General features: G+C 54.6%; 1 protein-coding gene across 5 annotated transcripts in view; it reads left to right on the top strand.

Moving 5' to 3' along the window:
* Positions 1-13,697, top strand: part of IGSF3 (immunoglobulin superfamily member 3) — a 79,722-nt gene extending 66,025 nt beyond the window's left edge. For all 5 annotated transcript variants that reach the window (XM_036452518.2, XM_036452521.2, XM_036452522.2 and 2 more), the window contains 4 exons: positions 216-626; positions 6,799-7,206; positions 9,580-10,062; positions 10,942-13,697. In XM_036452518.2, the coding sequence (XP_036308411.1) occupies positions 216-626; positions 6,799-7,206; positions 9,580-10,062; positions 10,942-11,192 (1,553 nt within the window). In that variant the 3' untranslated portion in view covers positions 11,193-13,697. The remainder of the gene's footprint in view (positions 1-215; positions 627-6,798; positions 7,207-9,579; positions 10,063-10,941) is intronic.
* The last annotated feature ends 2,722 nt before the right edge of the window (positions 13,698-16,419 follow it).

The following is a 16,419-nucleotide window of genomic DNA, read 5'->3' on the forward strand; positions in this document are numbered from 1 at the left end:
GTCCCCCTGGAGGCCACGTGAGGCAGGGGGAGCAGGCAGGAGACGGGGAGAGGTGGTGAGGGCCTGAGTGGGGAGGAGATGGAGGGAGGGCTGTGGGGTGAAGTCCGGTCCCTCTCTCGGAGCCGTGCTTTGGTGGCGAAGCCTGGGGGTGGGGCTTGAACAGCCGTGACCAGGGCCGTGTGGCACCTCTTCTGACCTCCCGCTTTGCTCTGCAGTGACCAAGCTGCAGGTGAGCAAGTCCAAGAGGACCCTGACGCTGGTGGAGAACAGGCCCATCCAGCTGAACTGCTCCGTCAAGTCCCAGACCAGCCAGAACTCCCACTTCGCCGTGCTCTGGTACGTGCACAAGCCCTCGGACGCCGACGGCAAGCTCATCCTCAAGACCACGCACACCTCCGCCTTCGAGTATGGCACCTACGCCGAGGAGGAGGGCCTGAGGCCCAGGCTGCAGTTCGAGAGGCACGCGTCCGGGGGCCTGTTCAGCCTCACCGTCCAGAGGGCCGAGGTCAGCGACAGCGGCAGCTACTACTGCCATGTGGAGGAGTGGCTGCTGAGCCCCAACTTCGCTTGGTACAAGCTGGCGGAGGAAGTTTCGGGGCGCACAGAGGTCACGGTGAAGCAGCCAGGTGAGCCGAGGGGGTGCGACCACCCAGCCCAGGGGGTTTAGCGTGGAGAGGCCTGCACAGGGCCCTGGGTCCACACTGGCCATGGGTGCAGGCATACAGGCCATCTTCCTGGCACAAGGTGGGCCGCACACTTTGCCTGCAAGGGGTTCCCAGCGCCAATGGCAAACTCAGCATCCTCATCAGGGAGAGGCCCAAAGGGCGGTTGTGGTTGGCAGGACGTGGCAAGGCAGGATTCTGGCAGCTCCCTCTCTCTTTCGAAGTTTGCAGCTCGCACCCTGGATCCTGGGCTGGGACAGCTTTCATCCTTGGGATCCTGCCCAGGAGACATTTTCCGGGCTCTCTCACCTGCTGCCTTACCTCCTGTGCCAGCCCAAGAGGAGAGCTTCTAGTCTCCAAACCTGTGGGGGCAGCCCGACCCGTGGCCTCTGACCTATGCCAATGCCTCCAGGGAGGGAGCGCTCACCACCCCCCAGGCCTCAGCTCCGCCTTAGGGCGCCCTCCTTGTTGAATGTCCCATCCCCATCATCTCCCTCTCAGGTTTCAGATATGCCCTAGATTCTAGATAGGGGTGTCGAACTCAATCAGAGAAGGGGCCAAAATCTAAAATCCAGCCTAAATTGCGGGCCGAATGGTTTACTGAACAGTCATAAACTGTCATTGTGATGGAAACGCAGCTGAGTGCAGTGATGACAGCGCGGTGCGGGCCACATTGCAAGGCCTGGCGGGACGGATTTGGCCCGCGGGCCTTGTGTTTGACACATGTGCCTAGAACAGGGGTGGGAACATCCGGCCCACAGGCCAGAGGAGGCCCTGGAAGTCACTGGGTCTGGCCCTGCCAAAGCATTAGCAGTGAGTTCAGTGAATGTTTGGCCAGTTACAGCAGGCTGGTTTTTAAGTTGATAATTGTGTATGGCCCATGAATGACGTGATAAATACCCAAATGGCCCTTGGCAGGAAAAAGGTTACCACCTCTGCTCTAGAACATTCCCAGAGAGGTTTGGGTCATCCCTTTCCGTTACAGTCATGCACCGCAAAGCGACGTGTGAGCCGACAATGGACCGCTTATATGATGGTCCAATCTATATATATAAAAGCATAAGTGACTGGATGACTGGAAGACGGGTTGGTCGCTATGACGACCACCAGGGGACAGACAATGCAGGAGCTGCCCCCTGGTGGTCAGTGCATTCCCACAGTGGGAACGACACTCAGCTGACAGACGGCCACCAGATGCTGGCAAACACTCACCTTGCATGCCAGAGCTGTGGTGGTAGCAGGTGTAGTGGGGCCAGGATGAGCGGGAGCAGCCTGGTACCCAGCCTGGGCTCGGGCTCCTCTCAGCTGCCTGCCGCTTCGCACACTGCTCTGTGCTGTGGACAGCGGGCTGGAGTCAGATGAGCTGGCGGGAAAGGCCAGGCTCTGGGGGCGCAGAGGTCCATTGATCCCCACAGGCCAGGCAGGGGACCTGTGCACCGGGCCTCTGGTGAGATTATAAAGGAGCTGGATCCCTGTGAGAAGCGGAGGGCTGTGTGGCTCTGGAGGATTTTTCTCTGACGGGAGCAGTGGGCAATAGAGTCCCTCTCTCTCACAGCACCTCAATGCTGATGCACAGTGACATCCCAGCCCGTTACCCATCACCCGTTTCAGACAGGGGAGCCTGTCAGCTCAGTGCTGCCGGTTTCTCATTCCCACTGGTCCTCACACCACCTGCACTGCCTCCTGACAGTCTGTCAGGGTGACCCACTCCTCACCCAGCAGTTTCTCCCCGATATTCCCAGCCCACATCCCTGCTCCGGGAGCAGCACTGGCCGCCTTGAGGTTCTCTTTCTGACCCTGTTAGAAGGAAGCAGGGGGAGGGCTTGTGGGGCAGGGCGTACGCCTGCGGGCTTCACAGTCCCTCCCCACTCCTCACTGACCCACCCAGAGCAGCTTCCGGCTCTGTAGGGGCTCCATTTAGGGCATGTACCCCATATAGGTGCATCCTTGCTCAGCTTTATTTCTACTGCACCTTTTCTGTGTTTGGGCGCACCAGCACTCCCCGTTGCCTGACAGCTGCCTACAGTATTGAGCACAGGAGCAGGCTGAGCAGGCGTGCAGCCCGGGCCACACCCCAGAGCCTAGGTGTGCAGGAGGCCACACTGACGAGGTGTGTGTGAGCGCACTCCGATGTTCGCACAGTGACAAGGTCGCCTGAGGACACTTCCTCAGAGCGTATCCACGTCGCTCAGTCGCGCGTGGCCCGTCCATCTCCCCTTCTTGTTAAAGCAGCTCTGGAACAAGCACGTCCAACTCACAGGCTCACACGGGCCACATAAACAAGATCTACGTGTATGTGGCCGCAAGAACACAAAAGCTTCCGTTTTCACAGAGACGTAGCTTTATTTCGATAGAGACATTCTGAATACAAAGGACTGAAATAAATGAGTCATCGTTAACATAAAATAATAGAACATTTTAATAAAAATGAATGTTTTTTTTTTAACATTAACTTTCCAGACACTGAATAACTTGCCCAACCTAATAAGCATAACGCAAATAAACCAATTTTTCTTGCTCTCCAAAAGCAAAATATTTCCTGTTGTGTACACCAAACAAGTCAGTCCGAGACTAATGCCGTGGCCATCGGCTGCTAAAATATTTGCTGCCGGTATCGGTGGAGAGAAATGTGTGCCGGTGGGTCAGGGAAATGAATGCAACATGATTATAGTAATCAGTCAGCGAACGTCGTAGTTCGTTATTAATAATTATATATAATGGGATATTGTAAAAATTAAGTTACGAAAATTTTATTGAAACATTTCTTAAAACCTTTCTATTGGCTGGGCTGCAAAAATACTCATTGTGGGTCACGTGTGGTCCGCGAGTTTGACATGCTTGTTCTAGGACTTCTCACGTAAGGTGGCCCCGAGCGCTCTCTCCAGCCCTCCTCCCTGCGGGCTCTACAATTGGTTGTCACTGTCCTTCTGGAAAGGGTGCTGTGTGGGCAGCCGGAGTCCCATCTCCCTGCCTTTTCTTCTGCTGCCCTCTCCCCTGGCATGCCCCTGTCCTGTTCTCTGTCATCACCCCATTCCCAACACGTCACTCAGCACCACCTCCAGGAAGCCTTCCCTGATGCCTCCCCTATCACCAGGGGTTTCTTACAAAACACATAGCACAACAAGTGTGTGCTTGCGCACACACACACACACACACACACACACTATACGGTAAGCACTTTGAGGTCAGGGCTGTGTCTTTGTGTCTTCAGCCGTTGGCATGGCCCCCTTCGTAAATATTGTTTGACCAAGGAATGAATGACCTTTGACTGTCCTCGCAGCCTGGAACACATTGACCGTGGGTGTCCATTTATCTCACTCTTCCTCAGAGAGGTTGGCTCTTTTTAACTGAAACAGCACTCTGGGCACCCTGTGTCCCCTTCCCGTCCCTGCTCACTTACCTGTGTGTAGACAGGTAATGATGAGCACGTAGGCCTAGTTACACTTAGGGACATTCATGGATTGTCAGTTATTACGTGTCACATACTCGTCGTTGACATGCTTGTGTCTCCCGCTGGGCAGGAGGTCCTTGGTTTTCTGCCCCACTCTGTCCCACGGCCTGTCTCCCAGGAGCCCGAGGCTCGGCACCTGCCGTTCAGAAGGCACAGGGAGAGGGTTCCAAGTCCAGGCGTGGCTGACCCTCCTGTTCCTCGGCTGCTGTGTTTCTAAAACGGCCCAAACCACAGGAACTTGCTATGCTGACCCTCTGCTGCTGCCCTAGGAAGGAAGCTCCGGGCCAGTTGCCTCCGGGTACTTCCCGGGCCCTGTGTCCTGCCTCCCGGGCCAGTCCCAGGGGCTTTTGAAAACAGAAGTTGGAAGTGGTCGTTGGGCCCACAGAGGCTCCTGCAGGTTTCTGTTCTTCCTGTTCCTCTTACTTTCTGACCCGGCTCCCCGCTGAGAGCACACAGGCTGCCTCGGAAGTCTTCTCTTCATCACCCTCCGCCCTTTCCCTTTTCTCTGTGCCGAAACCAAGAGGTTCCCTGCAGATCCTAAACTTTTTTTAAACACATTTTTACTGATTTCAGAGAGGAAGGAAGAGGCAGAGAGAAACATCAGTGATAAGAGAATCATTGATTGGCTGCCTCGGCACACCCCCTATTGGGGATTGAGCATGCAACCCGGGCATGTGCGCTTGAGCGGAATCGAGCCCGGGACCCTTCAGTCTGCAGGCCCACGCTCCATCCACTGAGCCAAATGGCCAGGGCCAGGTCCTAAATCTGTCTCGGGTTCGACAAGAATCCATACGGCCTTTCGAACTGCCCCAGTTCACCTACTCTGAGTCTCGGCCTCAGGCGGGGAACTCCCGGGATAAATTTAGGATCTGGGAGTTTTTCACTTAAGGCCGAGACTCAGAGCAGGCGAACTGGGCAGTGCGAAGGGCTGTACTGATTCTTGTCCAAACACAGATAAATCTCATATACAGGGAATGTTAACACCGAACAGAGCTCACGGGACAACTGATGAGGACAGCACATCCCGTTCCCCCTTTTCCAGTGAGATTTTTTTGGTTTGAATTTTTTTTTTCCTGGTTCTAGTTCCCCTCCCCCCCTTTTCATTTTCTGTTGAGAAAGAATACAGAAGCACAAAGAAGAAAATAATCTTTCAACCCAGAGTCACCAGAGAGAAGGGGGTGGGGGGAGAGAGAGAGAAAAAGATATCTATATATCGACCTATCTATATCTATCTATCTATCTATATATAGATCTATCTATATCTATATAAATATAGATATCTATCTAGATCTATAGATAGATAGATAGATAGATAGATAGGTAGGTAGGTAGATATGTGTTTTGGAGAGACTGCTCATTTAAAATGTCTTTTTCTGTTTTTAATTTTTTGAACTTTCAATTACAAAAGTACTGGTGTGTGTTGTGAAATATCCTGACAGTTCTGAGGTGTAAAGGTAAAAGGTGAAGCCGCACGGCCCTCCCCTCCCTCGGGTCCCTCCGGAGGGCCCTCCCCGGCCTCGGTGCACGCACAGGCTCACGGCCTTGCGATGCCCCCCGGGCCTGTGATGAAGGGATGCGGGTGCTGTGGGCTGTGCGTCGTCAGTGACAGTTCCCACAGGCTGACTCTTCCAACCCCAGGTCCCTCGGTGTCGGCTTCCTGCCATCCGGTCTGTTGTGTTCCCACCTTGAGAGGAAACCGTGTGGGGTCTTTGCAGAGAGAGTAAGAACTGGGATGCTCAGGGCCAACCCAACACCATATAAGCTGTGTTTCCTCTTCCAGGGTCCACAGCCCCGCATGCTCCCTCCGTGGGGCCAGTTTTCAAAAGCTCTTGCTCAGCCCGTGGCTCAGTGGTTGAGCATCTGCCGAGGAACCAAAGGGTCAAAGTTCGATTCCCAGTCGGAGCACATGGCGGGGGGTGGGCTCAGTCTCCAGGAGGAGGTGTACAGGGGGCTGCCAATCAATGATTCTCCCTCATCGTTGATGCTTCTCTCTCCCTCTCCCTCTCCCTTCCTCTCTGAAACCAGTAAAAATATGTATTTTTTTTTGTATTTTTATTTAAAAAAAATATATTTTATTGATTTTGTACAGAGAGGAAGGGAGAGAGATAGAGAGTTAGAAACATCGATGAGAGAGAGTCATTGATCAGCTGCCTCTTGCACACCCCCTGCTGGGGATATGCCCGCAACCAAGGTACATGCCCTTGACCGGAATCGAACCCGGGTCCCTTCAGTCCCCAAGCCGACGCTCTATCCATTGAGCCAAACCGGTTTCGGCAAAATATGTATTTCTTTAAAAGTAAAATAAAAACCTCTTGCCCGGGGAGGGGTCTCACCAGGCCCTCTCCCGTCCTTTCCCAGCCACCTGCCCTCAGCCCTACGCCGCGTGGCCCGCTGTCCCTGGGACGTGCGGCCACCCGCACGCGTCGTCTCGGACAAGAGGGCGTGCGTGCTCGTCCCCTGCTCGGCCTCCGAGCTGATGAGGGTTGTACGTGGGGAGAGCGGCCACGGTCACATTGGACTCCGTAAAACTCGGACACTCGGGCGCACGCTCCAGAACTCCAACACACGGGGGGGCCACGCGTGAGACAGGCTTCCTCGAACGGAGGGCGCCCCTCACCCGTGCCCGGAGGGGGCGCCTGCGGGCGGCCGGCTGCTTTCTGACCTCTCTCTCCCCTCGCTCCGCAGACAGCCGCCTGAGGCTCAGCCAGGCGCAGGGGAACCTGTCGGTCCTGGAGACGCAGCAGGTGCAGCTGGAGTGCGTGGTCCTGAACCGCACCAGCCCGGCCTCCCAGCTCGCGGTGGAGTGGTTCGTGTGGAAGCCCAACCACCCGGAGCGGGAGGCCGTGGCCCGCCTGAGCCGCGACGCCACCTTCCGCTACGGGGAGCAGGCGGCCAAGAACAACCTGAAGGGGCGGCTGCACCTGGAGAGCCCGGCCGCGGGCGTGTTCCGGCTCTTCCTGCAGAACGCCGCCGTGCAGGACAGCGGCACCTACAGCTGCCACGTGGAGGAGTGGCTGCCCAGCCCCCGCGGCCTGTGGTACAAGCGGGCGGAGGGCACGGCCGGGCAGACGGCCGTCACGGTCACACGGCCAGGTGAGGGTTCCCGTCCCCGGGCCTTCCCCAACTCCCCCCTCCCCTGTGCGTGCGGATCACCCGCGCTGAGTAATGTCAAGTCCGTCCGTCCCTTGTCTGCAGTCACACGTGTGCGTGTTCACCGCTTGCGTGTGCGTTCAGTGTTGCCTCCGTTTCCCCCCCCCTCGTGCAAGGCACGTCTGGCTTGGGCCTCAGGGGACTGACTCTGTTTCTTCACGAGGCTGTCGTTGGACAATGAACGATTCCAGCGCGTGGAATGTCTCCTTGTAAAGAACACATTCGGGCTTGGGCAAGTGGGGGATGTACAGGAATCGGGAAACAGGAGCCAGGGGGTTCCAGAAAGGAAGTTGACGGGGTTTCGGTGGGAAAATGGACTCCGGTGCTTCCGGTAGAAAAAGAGGGGGTCCATGCAGCCTGCGCCCTCTCGCTGCCGAGCAGCGTCACTGGTGCGAGTGACCAGGCCTGTGGCCTCGGGCTTCTCTTGTCTGTCTCGCTGGTTTCTGACGCACCTGAAAACACACCATTCCAGGGGCTGGTGATGGTGACACGTTTAAACACGCAATGAAAGGGGACTTGGAGCGGTTCCTGTGCCCGCTGCCATCATGTCACCAGTCACCCGCGTCCCAGGGGCGTGGCGGAGCCCCACAGAAGCAGTGGGAACCCCAGCCTTGTGTTCGCCGGCGAGCGACGTTAAGCCAATTCATTGAAAGCCCGGGACAGTCCTTGGGCAATGCTCCGATTTGGTCTTCGTCCAAGGAGACTCCGGCGTGGTCTCCGCTGCTTCTGTTGATGCTGCGCTGGCATCTTTCTCACGCGCTTCATAAACAGCCTTTTAGGAGCTGGGGAGAATGGTTTGTGTGGAACCTACCCCCGTGAGCCTTAAAAACAGCTGCAAAACGAAACAGATCGGGGCTGCCTGACGGTGTCTGAGCCGTGACTCACCTGGTGGGGCGCCTCCCGAGCTGCGGTGTCTCAGTCGGGGAGACACTGCCTGTGTCATCCTCCGAGGGTGGGGGTCCCTGCTCTTTGGTGTCTGTGGTTTGGCTTCTGTCCTTGGAGAATGTTCTCCTCCTCGGGGTCACGGTAAGGTAGGCAGCAATCTACACGCACACGGTGCAGATGCAAAGGCTGCTGGGGGCGAATTCGTCTCCCGGGGCCCCCAAGACCAACGAGCCCGGCCCTGATGGCTGAAAACACTGAAACCCTTCTCTGTCGGTTCTGGAAGCTGGAAGTCCGAGGTCAGGGTGTCCCCAGGGCCGTGCTCCTCGGATGTTTCTCCTGAGGAATCCGTCCTGCCCTCTCTCCCCAGCTCCCCGGGCCCCAGGTGTCCCTGGCCTGCAGCTGTGTCACTCCAGCCCCTGCCTCCGTTCTCCCTGTCTTTGTGTCTCCGTGTGTCCTTCCCTCCTCCTCCTCCTCTTCTTCTTCTTCTTCTTCTTGTTCTTGTTCTTCTCTTTCTTTATATTGTATTGACTTTTTACAGAAAGGAATAGAGAGGGATAGAGAGTCAGAAACATCGATGAGAGAGAATCATCGATCAGCTGCCTCTTGCACACCCCCCACTGGGGATGTGCCTGCAACCAAGGTACATGCCCTTGACCGGAATCTAACCTGGGACCCTTCAGTCCGCAGGCTGACGCTCTATCCACTGAGCCAAACCGGTTTCGGCGACTTCTTCTTTTTAAAAATATGTTTTTATTGATTTTAAAGAGAGAGGAAGGGAAAGGGAGAGAGAGGGAAACATTGATGTGAGAAACATTGATTGGCTGCCTCCTGCATGCCCCCTACTGGGGGTTGAGCCCGTAGCCTGGACCTGTGCCCTGTCTGGGAATTGAACCTGCGAACTTCAGTGCCACACTTGCCAGCGCCTCTCCCCTTCTTAGGAGGACCCCAGTGGCTGGATCTAGGGTTCATCGTAACTGAAGTGCATCGGCACAGACTCTGTTTCCAGTTGAGCCCCCATGCTGGGGTGCCCGGGGGACGTGAATTTGTGAGGGTGGGCGGAGGACACACTATTCAACCACTGCCAGGGTTTACAGTGACTGTAACTGCTCCCCTCACCCGATTCCCATACGCAGCCACGGTACCAGGTCTGTGAATCCTTGCACGGGCACCCAGGCAAACATAGACAGACATGCACGTCAGAATAAAATGCCGTCTGTTCCCCGTGTGCGTAGGGAACACAGCGCGCTGCCCTCCAGCGCTTTTCCCGGACCCTCTCCCATCTCCGCACATTGTGCCGCTCTTCCTCCCAGCAGGTGCGCAGCGCGCTGTTGTCTGGATGGACCACAGTGCGGTTAGTGGCGGACACTGAGCTTGTCTCGAGCAAAGACATTAAAACGGGCTCTTCTCCCTCCTGTGTCCCCGTCCCCCCAGAGGCCGCCCTGCAGGTGGACACGGTGGTCCCCAACGCCACGGTGACCGAGAAGGCAGCTTTCCAGCTCGACTGTAGCATCGTGTCCCGCTCCAGCCAGGACTCCCGCTTTGCGGTGACCTGGTATTCCCTGAGGACTAAAGCCGGGGGGAACACGGGCAGCCCTGGCCTGGAAGAACGGGAGGATGAGGAGGAGGAAGAGGAGGAGGACGAAGACGAGGAAGAGGACCCGGCGGAGCGGACGGCCCTGCTGAGCGTGGGCGCTGATGCTGTGTTTGGCCCCGAGGGCGGCCCCTGGGAGGGCAGGCTTCGCTTCCAGAGGCTGTCCCCCCTGCTCTACAGGCTCACGGTGCTGCAGGCAAGCCCCCGAGACACGGGCAACTACTCCTGCCGTGTGGAGGAGTGGCTGCCCAGCCCCCAGAAGGAGTGGTACCGGCTGACGGAGGAGGAGTCGGCCCCCATCAGCATCCAAGTGCTGGACACGAGTGAGTTTTCCCGATTTACAGGGGGGCAGTGGGCGGGGTGGGGCTGGGGGGAGAGGATGTCTCATTAGGTAATAACCGTCTGGAAGATAAAGATCACAGCTTGGTCATGGGTTCATGAGCTGCATTCTCACCTGTCCTGGGCATTTAGGATCTGCATACCAGTTTATGGAACTGCAGTGGTTCTCAACTTTTTTAATGCTGCGACCCTTTAATACAGTTCCTCATGTTGTAGTGACCCCCAACCATAAAATTATTTTTGTTGCTACTTCATAACTGTCATTTCCGATGGTCTTAGGCTCTGCAGCAGCGGTTTTCAACCTGTGGATCGTGACCATCGGAAAACACAGATATTTACTTTATGATTCATAACAGTAGCAAAACTACAGTTATGAAGTAGCAACGACAATAATTTTATGGTTGGGGGGTCACCACAGCATGAGGAGCTGTATTAAAGGGTCACAGCATTAGGAAGGTTGAGAACCACTGGTATGAAGGCTGTCCCCATTCTTTTTTTTCTTTCTTTTTTTTTTTTTAAATATATTTTATTGATTTTTGTACAGAGAGGAAGGGAGAGAGATAGAGAGTTAGAAACATCAATGAGAGAGAGTCATCGATCGGCTGCCTCTTGCACACCCCCTACTGGGGATGTGCCCGCAACCAAGGTACGTGCCCCTGACCGGAATCAAACCCGGGACCCTTCAGTCCCCAAGCCGACGCTCTGTCCATTGAGCCAAACCGGTTTCGGCTGTCCCCATTCTTAGCGGCGGTAGGGGCGGGACAAGTGGACCTCCCGTGGGGTCGGGCGAGGTTTTCTGGAGCAGAAGCCGGCAGCCCGGGCCCTCGGCCCTCACTGTCCTGCCTCCCTCCCGGCCCTTCCAGGCTCCACCCTGCAGTCCGCCATCTGCTCCAACGACGCGCTCTTCTACTTCGTCTTCTTCTACCCGTTCCCCATCTTCGGCATCCTCCTCATCTCCATCCTGCTGGTGCGCTTCAGGAGCCGGGGCTCCGGCAAGAACTCGGAGGGGAAGAACGGGGTGCCCCTGCTGTGGATCAAGGAGCCGCACCTCAACTACTCCCCCACCTGCCTGGAGCCGCCGGTCCTCAGCATCCACCCCGGCGCCATAGACTGAGGGCCCCCCCCCGGGGACGCCGGCCCCCAGGGGCCGAGGGCTCCCACGCTGCCTCTCGCTCTGTGCTGGGACGGCAGACGGCACCCCAGACCCCGGACAGCCCTCCCAGAAAACTGTCCGACGCCAGATGTGTTCCCGGTCCCCGGCCAGCCCCGGAGGCAGCCTGCTGCCCGGGGGGCGGCCCCAGCGGGTGAGTGGTGTCCGGGCCGGCCGGTGTGGCCATCCTGGCGCATTAGGTCTCTTGTTTTCGTTCTTGGTGATGTAGCGAGCGGCGCCCGGTGCCACGCCCGCTCACCGGTAGAAAATAGGTAGACGTCGCAGGGGGCTCGCTCCTCCCGTAGGACGCTTTCCGAAAACCCGTGGTTTATTCGTTTTGGATTTTCGTAATGTTGTGGACGCCTTTCTCCTGCGGACGAGAGAAGGAGAGGCGGACCGTATAGGGCGAAGGAATCCCTGCCGAGAGAGACCTTTGCTTTTGCACACTTGAAAGATGCCACCGAGCGTTTTTTTGCTCTCTTCACTTGACTTGAACAATCGTGGGAAGCGTGGGCCCCGTTTGTATCTTAACTCTCCCCTCAGCTGGAGTTGTGGGGTTTTTTTGTTTGTTTGTTTTGTGTGTGTTTTTTTGCTCCAAGAACTGTGTCTGTGCGAGACAAACCCTGCATAAGCCCATTAGGAGGAAGGAGATGGCGGCCGGCCGGCCTGTTCGCCAGGGAGGCGGAAGCCGAAAGCCGGTGTCCTCCCGGCCTTGCCAAAAAATCCGAAACCTTTGTTGGAGGACAAGTCAAAAGCCCGCTCGCAGCATGGGATGGGGGAGCTTTCAGCAGCGACTGACCCGCAGGCCGGTCGGAGCCCGTGGGCAGTGAGTGGCGGGAGGACAAGGGCTAGCTGTTGGCTGATGCCTCCGCGGAGGGCAGTCTCCAGCTGGGAGCTGAGCAGGGGGCCTCCGTGCTGAGGTGCTTTGCCAAACTCTGAAGGGAAAGTGGCCAGTGAGTCGGGGAAGGGGACAGCAGCGCTGAGCTAAACATACCCAGAGGGCACTGGGCCCCGCCCTGCTCAGCCCCTTGCACAGCGGGCAGCCGCTGTCAGAGCTGATTTCGGGGAGCAGGCAGGAATGACTGCCTCCCTGGAGGTGTGAAGGCTGGGTTTTTTCCTCCTTCCTTTCCATTAGATGCGGATGTCTTTCCTCCTCACCATCGATCTCTCGCTGCTTCTCGCTGCCGCGCCCAGGGAGGTCCGCTCCGTCCTGTGTCACCCTCCGCCCTCTGCAGGAAGCACCACTGCCTTTGTTTCCCTTCCCTTCCCCAGGTCTTGTCCGCGGTTTAGGTGGCTTGGCGGTCCGTTGCGATGGCGGTGTTTTATTCAGATGCCCCTTGGATCCAACAGAGGCCAGTGTCACCTGCTGCCTCTCAGGCCAGAAGCCTGGCCCCAGGTTCACCCCTCCACAAGGTGTTTCACGCCCCGCCTTTCCCGTGTTTTGTGGGCCGGGGGTGGGGGGGGGATCGGCCTTTCTCGGTGAGCATACATCTCGAATCCCAAGGGGGTTCCCAGTTTGGAAAAAGCCAGCACGGATTTGGGCGCTAGGTCGGACCAGAGAGATCGCCGGGAAACCCTGTTCTGAGAGGCCCTGTGGGTGCTGATCCTGCTCTGGGCCTGGCATGCAGGTGCCCTGGGGTGCTCAGCAGGTGCTTTGCTGCGTCCCGGCTGAAGGGAAGCATTTCCGGACAGGCTCACACACACCTGCCCTCTGCGCCTTGCAGGTGCCCCAGGCTCCCCCCCCCCCCCCCCCCCCCCCGTGCTGCGTGAAGGTTATGTGGCGCACATGCTGCTCAGTGGTGAGGGAAGAAGGCACGCTTTTGCCCCATTTCAAGGCTGTGGGCTTTCAGTGGGAAATTGCTGACCTTTGACTTACAGACTGAGTCAATGAAGGAAGAAGACTCACGGGTCCTCTGTCTGAATGGAAAGATGCCAGAGGGCTGTCTGGGACCGGGATGTGCACCTGAGGCTTGAGTTGGAATTGATTGACAGCTGCAGAAAGCTGCTGCCACGTCATGACATAGGTGAAGTCATCGTGGGAACTTTGAAAGCAAAGAAACCGAAGCCAGTATTTTAATAATTGTTGTTGTTTATTTCCTGTGTCTTTTCTACGGGCTTGGGGATACCATCCAAGGGGGGAGCTTTTCCAGCTTTCTATGACAATCCCCAGGACCTCCCTTCTTTTGGCCATTTCTATGGAAATGTGGTGTCAGATGAATGGTACTGGTGCCCTCTAGTGGCTGGGAGACCTCATTGCACATTGCCGACCGGAGCTTTGAGACCAGGAGAGACCGCCAAATGACTTCTCTCCATCTACAATGTTGCATCAATGAACCCTACACTGTGCGAGGCCCCTCCCAGGACATGGATATGACCACACCCTCTTTGGCCGGGGTGTTTTCTGTAGCAGGTTTTCATATTCTTTTCAAACAATGGTTTCTCTGCGTTAGTAGTTAAAGAAGAAGAAAAGAGGCGGAGTAAGAAAACCGCCCATGCATGATGTAGAGAGCTGTTGATTTTGTTTTGTTTTTTTTTAAAGGAAAACTATTTGTAAGATGTTGCACTAAAACGTTTTATATACACTTCAGACACCTGTAATAAATTATGTTGAAAATATGGCTGGCTGCCTTTCCTGGAGCGCACCCTGGGGTAGCAGTGAGCTCTGCCCCCACATTGTCCTGCTAGGCTCAAGGTTCATGAATCTCGGCCTTCATTATCATGTACTGCCCCCAGCGTAAGCGGTGCCCTTGTGCACACGATACCAAAAAAGACAAAACCCTTTCTCAAAACACTTGATTGCCACCAGCTGAAAATGGATCATCGTAAACATATAGCTCTACCCTGACTGTGCAGGCTGCGCTGTGCAGCACACACCACACCAGAGGCCTGCGAGGCAGGTTTAGAACACAGAGCTTGTGACCTCTAGCTTCCTTTTGAGGGGGTGGATGAGGAAGCGGGCAGGGTGGGGTAAGAGGAAACTGATGGAGAAGAGCAGGAACATGAGACAAACTTCGTGGAGGGCCGTCGAGGGCCTCTGCAGCAAGACCGCACCATCTTTCTCAAGCTGGGGAGATACTCGGCAAGCATTTTCCAGGCTGGAGGAACGGCAGGAGCTATGCATTCCTGATCAGTGAGAGCACGCAGCACCACAGTCTCAGGCCCCCCGCACAACTGGAGTGCCGGGGCGTTGTCTGCAAAGGGAGGAGAAGGGCAGAGTGACGCAAGCCATAGCAGTGGCACATGACTAGTCAGAGCCCAGCTGTCAGTGTTTAAAGCACACCCCAAAATATGCCAGAAGGACCTAGATAGAGGGTATGAAGCGGAGGGAGGTGTTTTTCCTTTTTCTTTTTAAAACCCAAGCCCTTCCAGTGCTTTCCTCAGCTCCTTATCAACTTCCTGCAGCTGTGGGCTTGGCCAGCAGTTGAAATGTGACTTTATCCCTTGGGTACCCAGAGCGGTTCCATGTTGTCTTATTATTTTTCCTGCTTTTTTCTCCAAGGGCTCTCCCCCTATCCCTCAACCCCCACCACCTCAGTTTTTTTTAAATCATTTTTCAACTAGAGGCCTGATGCATGGAATTCGTGCAAGGGGCTCGGCCCTCACAGCCGCCCACTGGTCACTCTGGAAGGTTATTCTGGAAGGTCATTCTGCCATCGGTTTAATTAGCAAATTAGCACATTATTATATAGGATTACTCTTGACATACAACATAATTAATTTCAGGTGTGCTACCCAGTGATTAGACGTTATATTACTTACTAAGCAATCGTCCTGATAAATCTCATATCCATCTGACACCATTCAGAGTTATTAGAATAATGTTGACTATATTCCTTATGCTGTACTTTACATCCTGTGACTATTCTGTAACAACTGATTTGTACTTCTTAATCCCTTCACCCTTTTCACCCATTTCCCAACCCTCCTCTCACCTGGCCAACAGTCAGAATACCCTCTGTCTATGAACCTGTTTCTGTTCTGCTTGTTCCTTTATTTTGTTTTTTAGGCTCAATTTTTGATAGATATGTATTATTTATTTGTTATTTATATTTTTGATCTTCTTAAAGAAGACCCTTTAACATTTCATGCAATACTGGTTTGATGGTGATGAACTGCTTTAGCTTTTTCTTGCCTGGGAAGCTCTTTTTATGTGTTTCAATTTTATTTTTATCTTTTTAAATCCTTACCTGAGGATATTTTTCCATTGATTTTTTTTTTTTTTTTTTTTTTTTTTTTTTTTTTTTAGAATGGGAGAGGGAAAGACAGAAATATTGATGTGAGAGAAACACATCATTTTATTTTATTTATTTATTTTTTTGCCTCCTGCATGCATCCCGACTAGGGCTGGAACCAGGGAGAAACCTGCAACTGAGGTTGAACCCTGGACCTTTGGGTCCGCAGGCCGACACTCTATCCACTAAGCCAGTGTTTTTCAACCTTTTTTGGGCAAAGGCACACTTGTTTCATGAAAAAAATCACGAGGCACACCACCATTAGAAAATGTTAAAAAATTTAACTCTGTGCCTATATTGACTATATATAAAGTAATTCTCTTGAATAGGAATCAAATAAACACAAAGAAAGTATTTTATAATTACTTTATTATGAAATATTAAGTAAACAAAATAGTGAAAAATTATAAAATTCTTGTCTTGTCTGCACCTACGGCACACCAGGCAACATCTCGCGGCACACTAGTGTGCCGCAGAACAGCGGTTGAAAAACGCTGCACTAAGCCAAACCCACTAGGGCCGTGTTTCCATTTTAAATGATAACTTTGCAGAGTGGACTAATCTTGGTTGTAGCTACTTGTTTTTTTTATCACTTTGACTATTTCTTGCCACTCCCTTCTGGCCCAATAAAGTTTCTGTTGTGCAATCAGCTGACGGTCCAGGTGAATTTTAGAGGATGTTTATTAAAGCCCAGGACAGTGAAACAAGGAAGGGCCTAGGGATAACAGGAGGGGGGAATAGTGGGGAAATGGGGTTAGGCTGGGCTGCTGTGGCTCACTTAGAAGTCAGAGAAAAGGAGGCCTGGGAGACCGGTGAGGGTATTAGCTCAGGACAAGCTACCCTGGTGGCAATCTCATGGGGTCCGTTGCAGTTTAGGAGCGATGTGCCTGTGGGGGAAAGAAGTGGCCCTTCCTTCCCGGAGGGAGAGCACGCTGGGATCTTGTTTCCAAGTTGGGTGT

The sequence above is a fragment of the Pipistrellus kuhlii genome, unplaced genomic scaffold (genome assembly GCF_014108245.1).
Source record: "Pipistrellus kuhlii isolate mPipKuh1 unplaced genomic scaffold, mPipKuh1.p scaffold_m20_p_24, whole genome shotgun sequence".
Taxonomy (NCBI): domain Eukaryota; kingdom Metazoa; phylum Chordata; class Mammalia; order Chiroptera; family Vespertilionidae; genus Pipistrellus; species Pipistrellus kuhlii.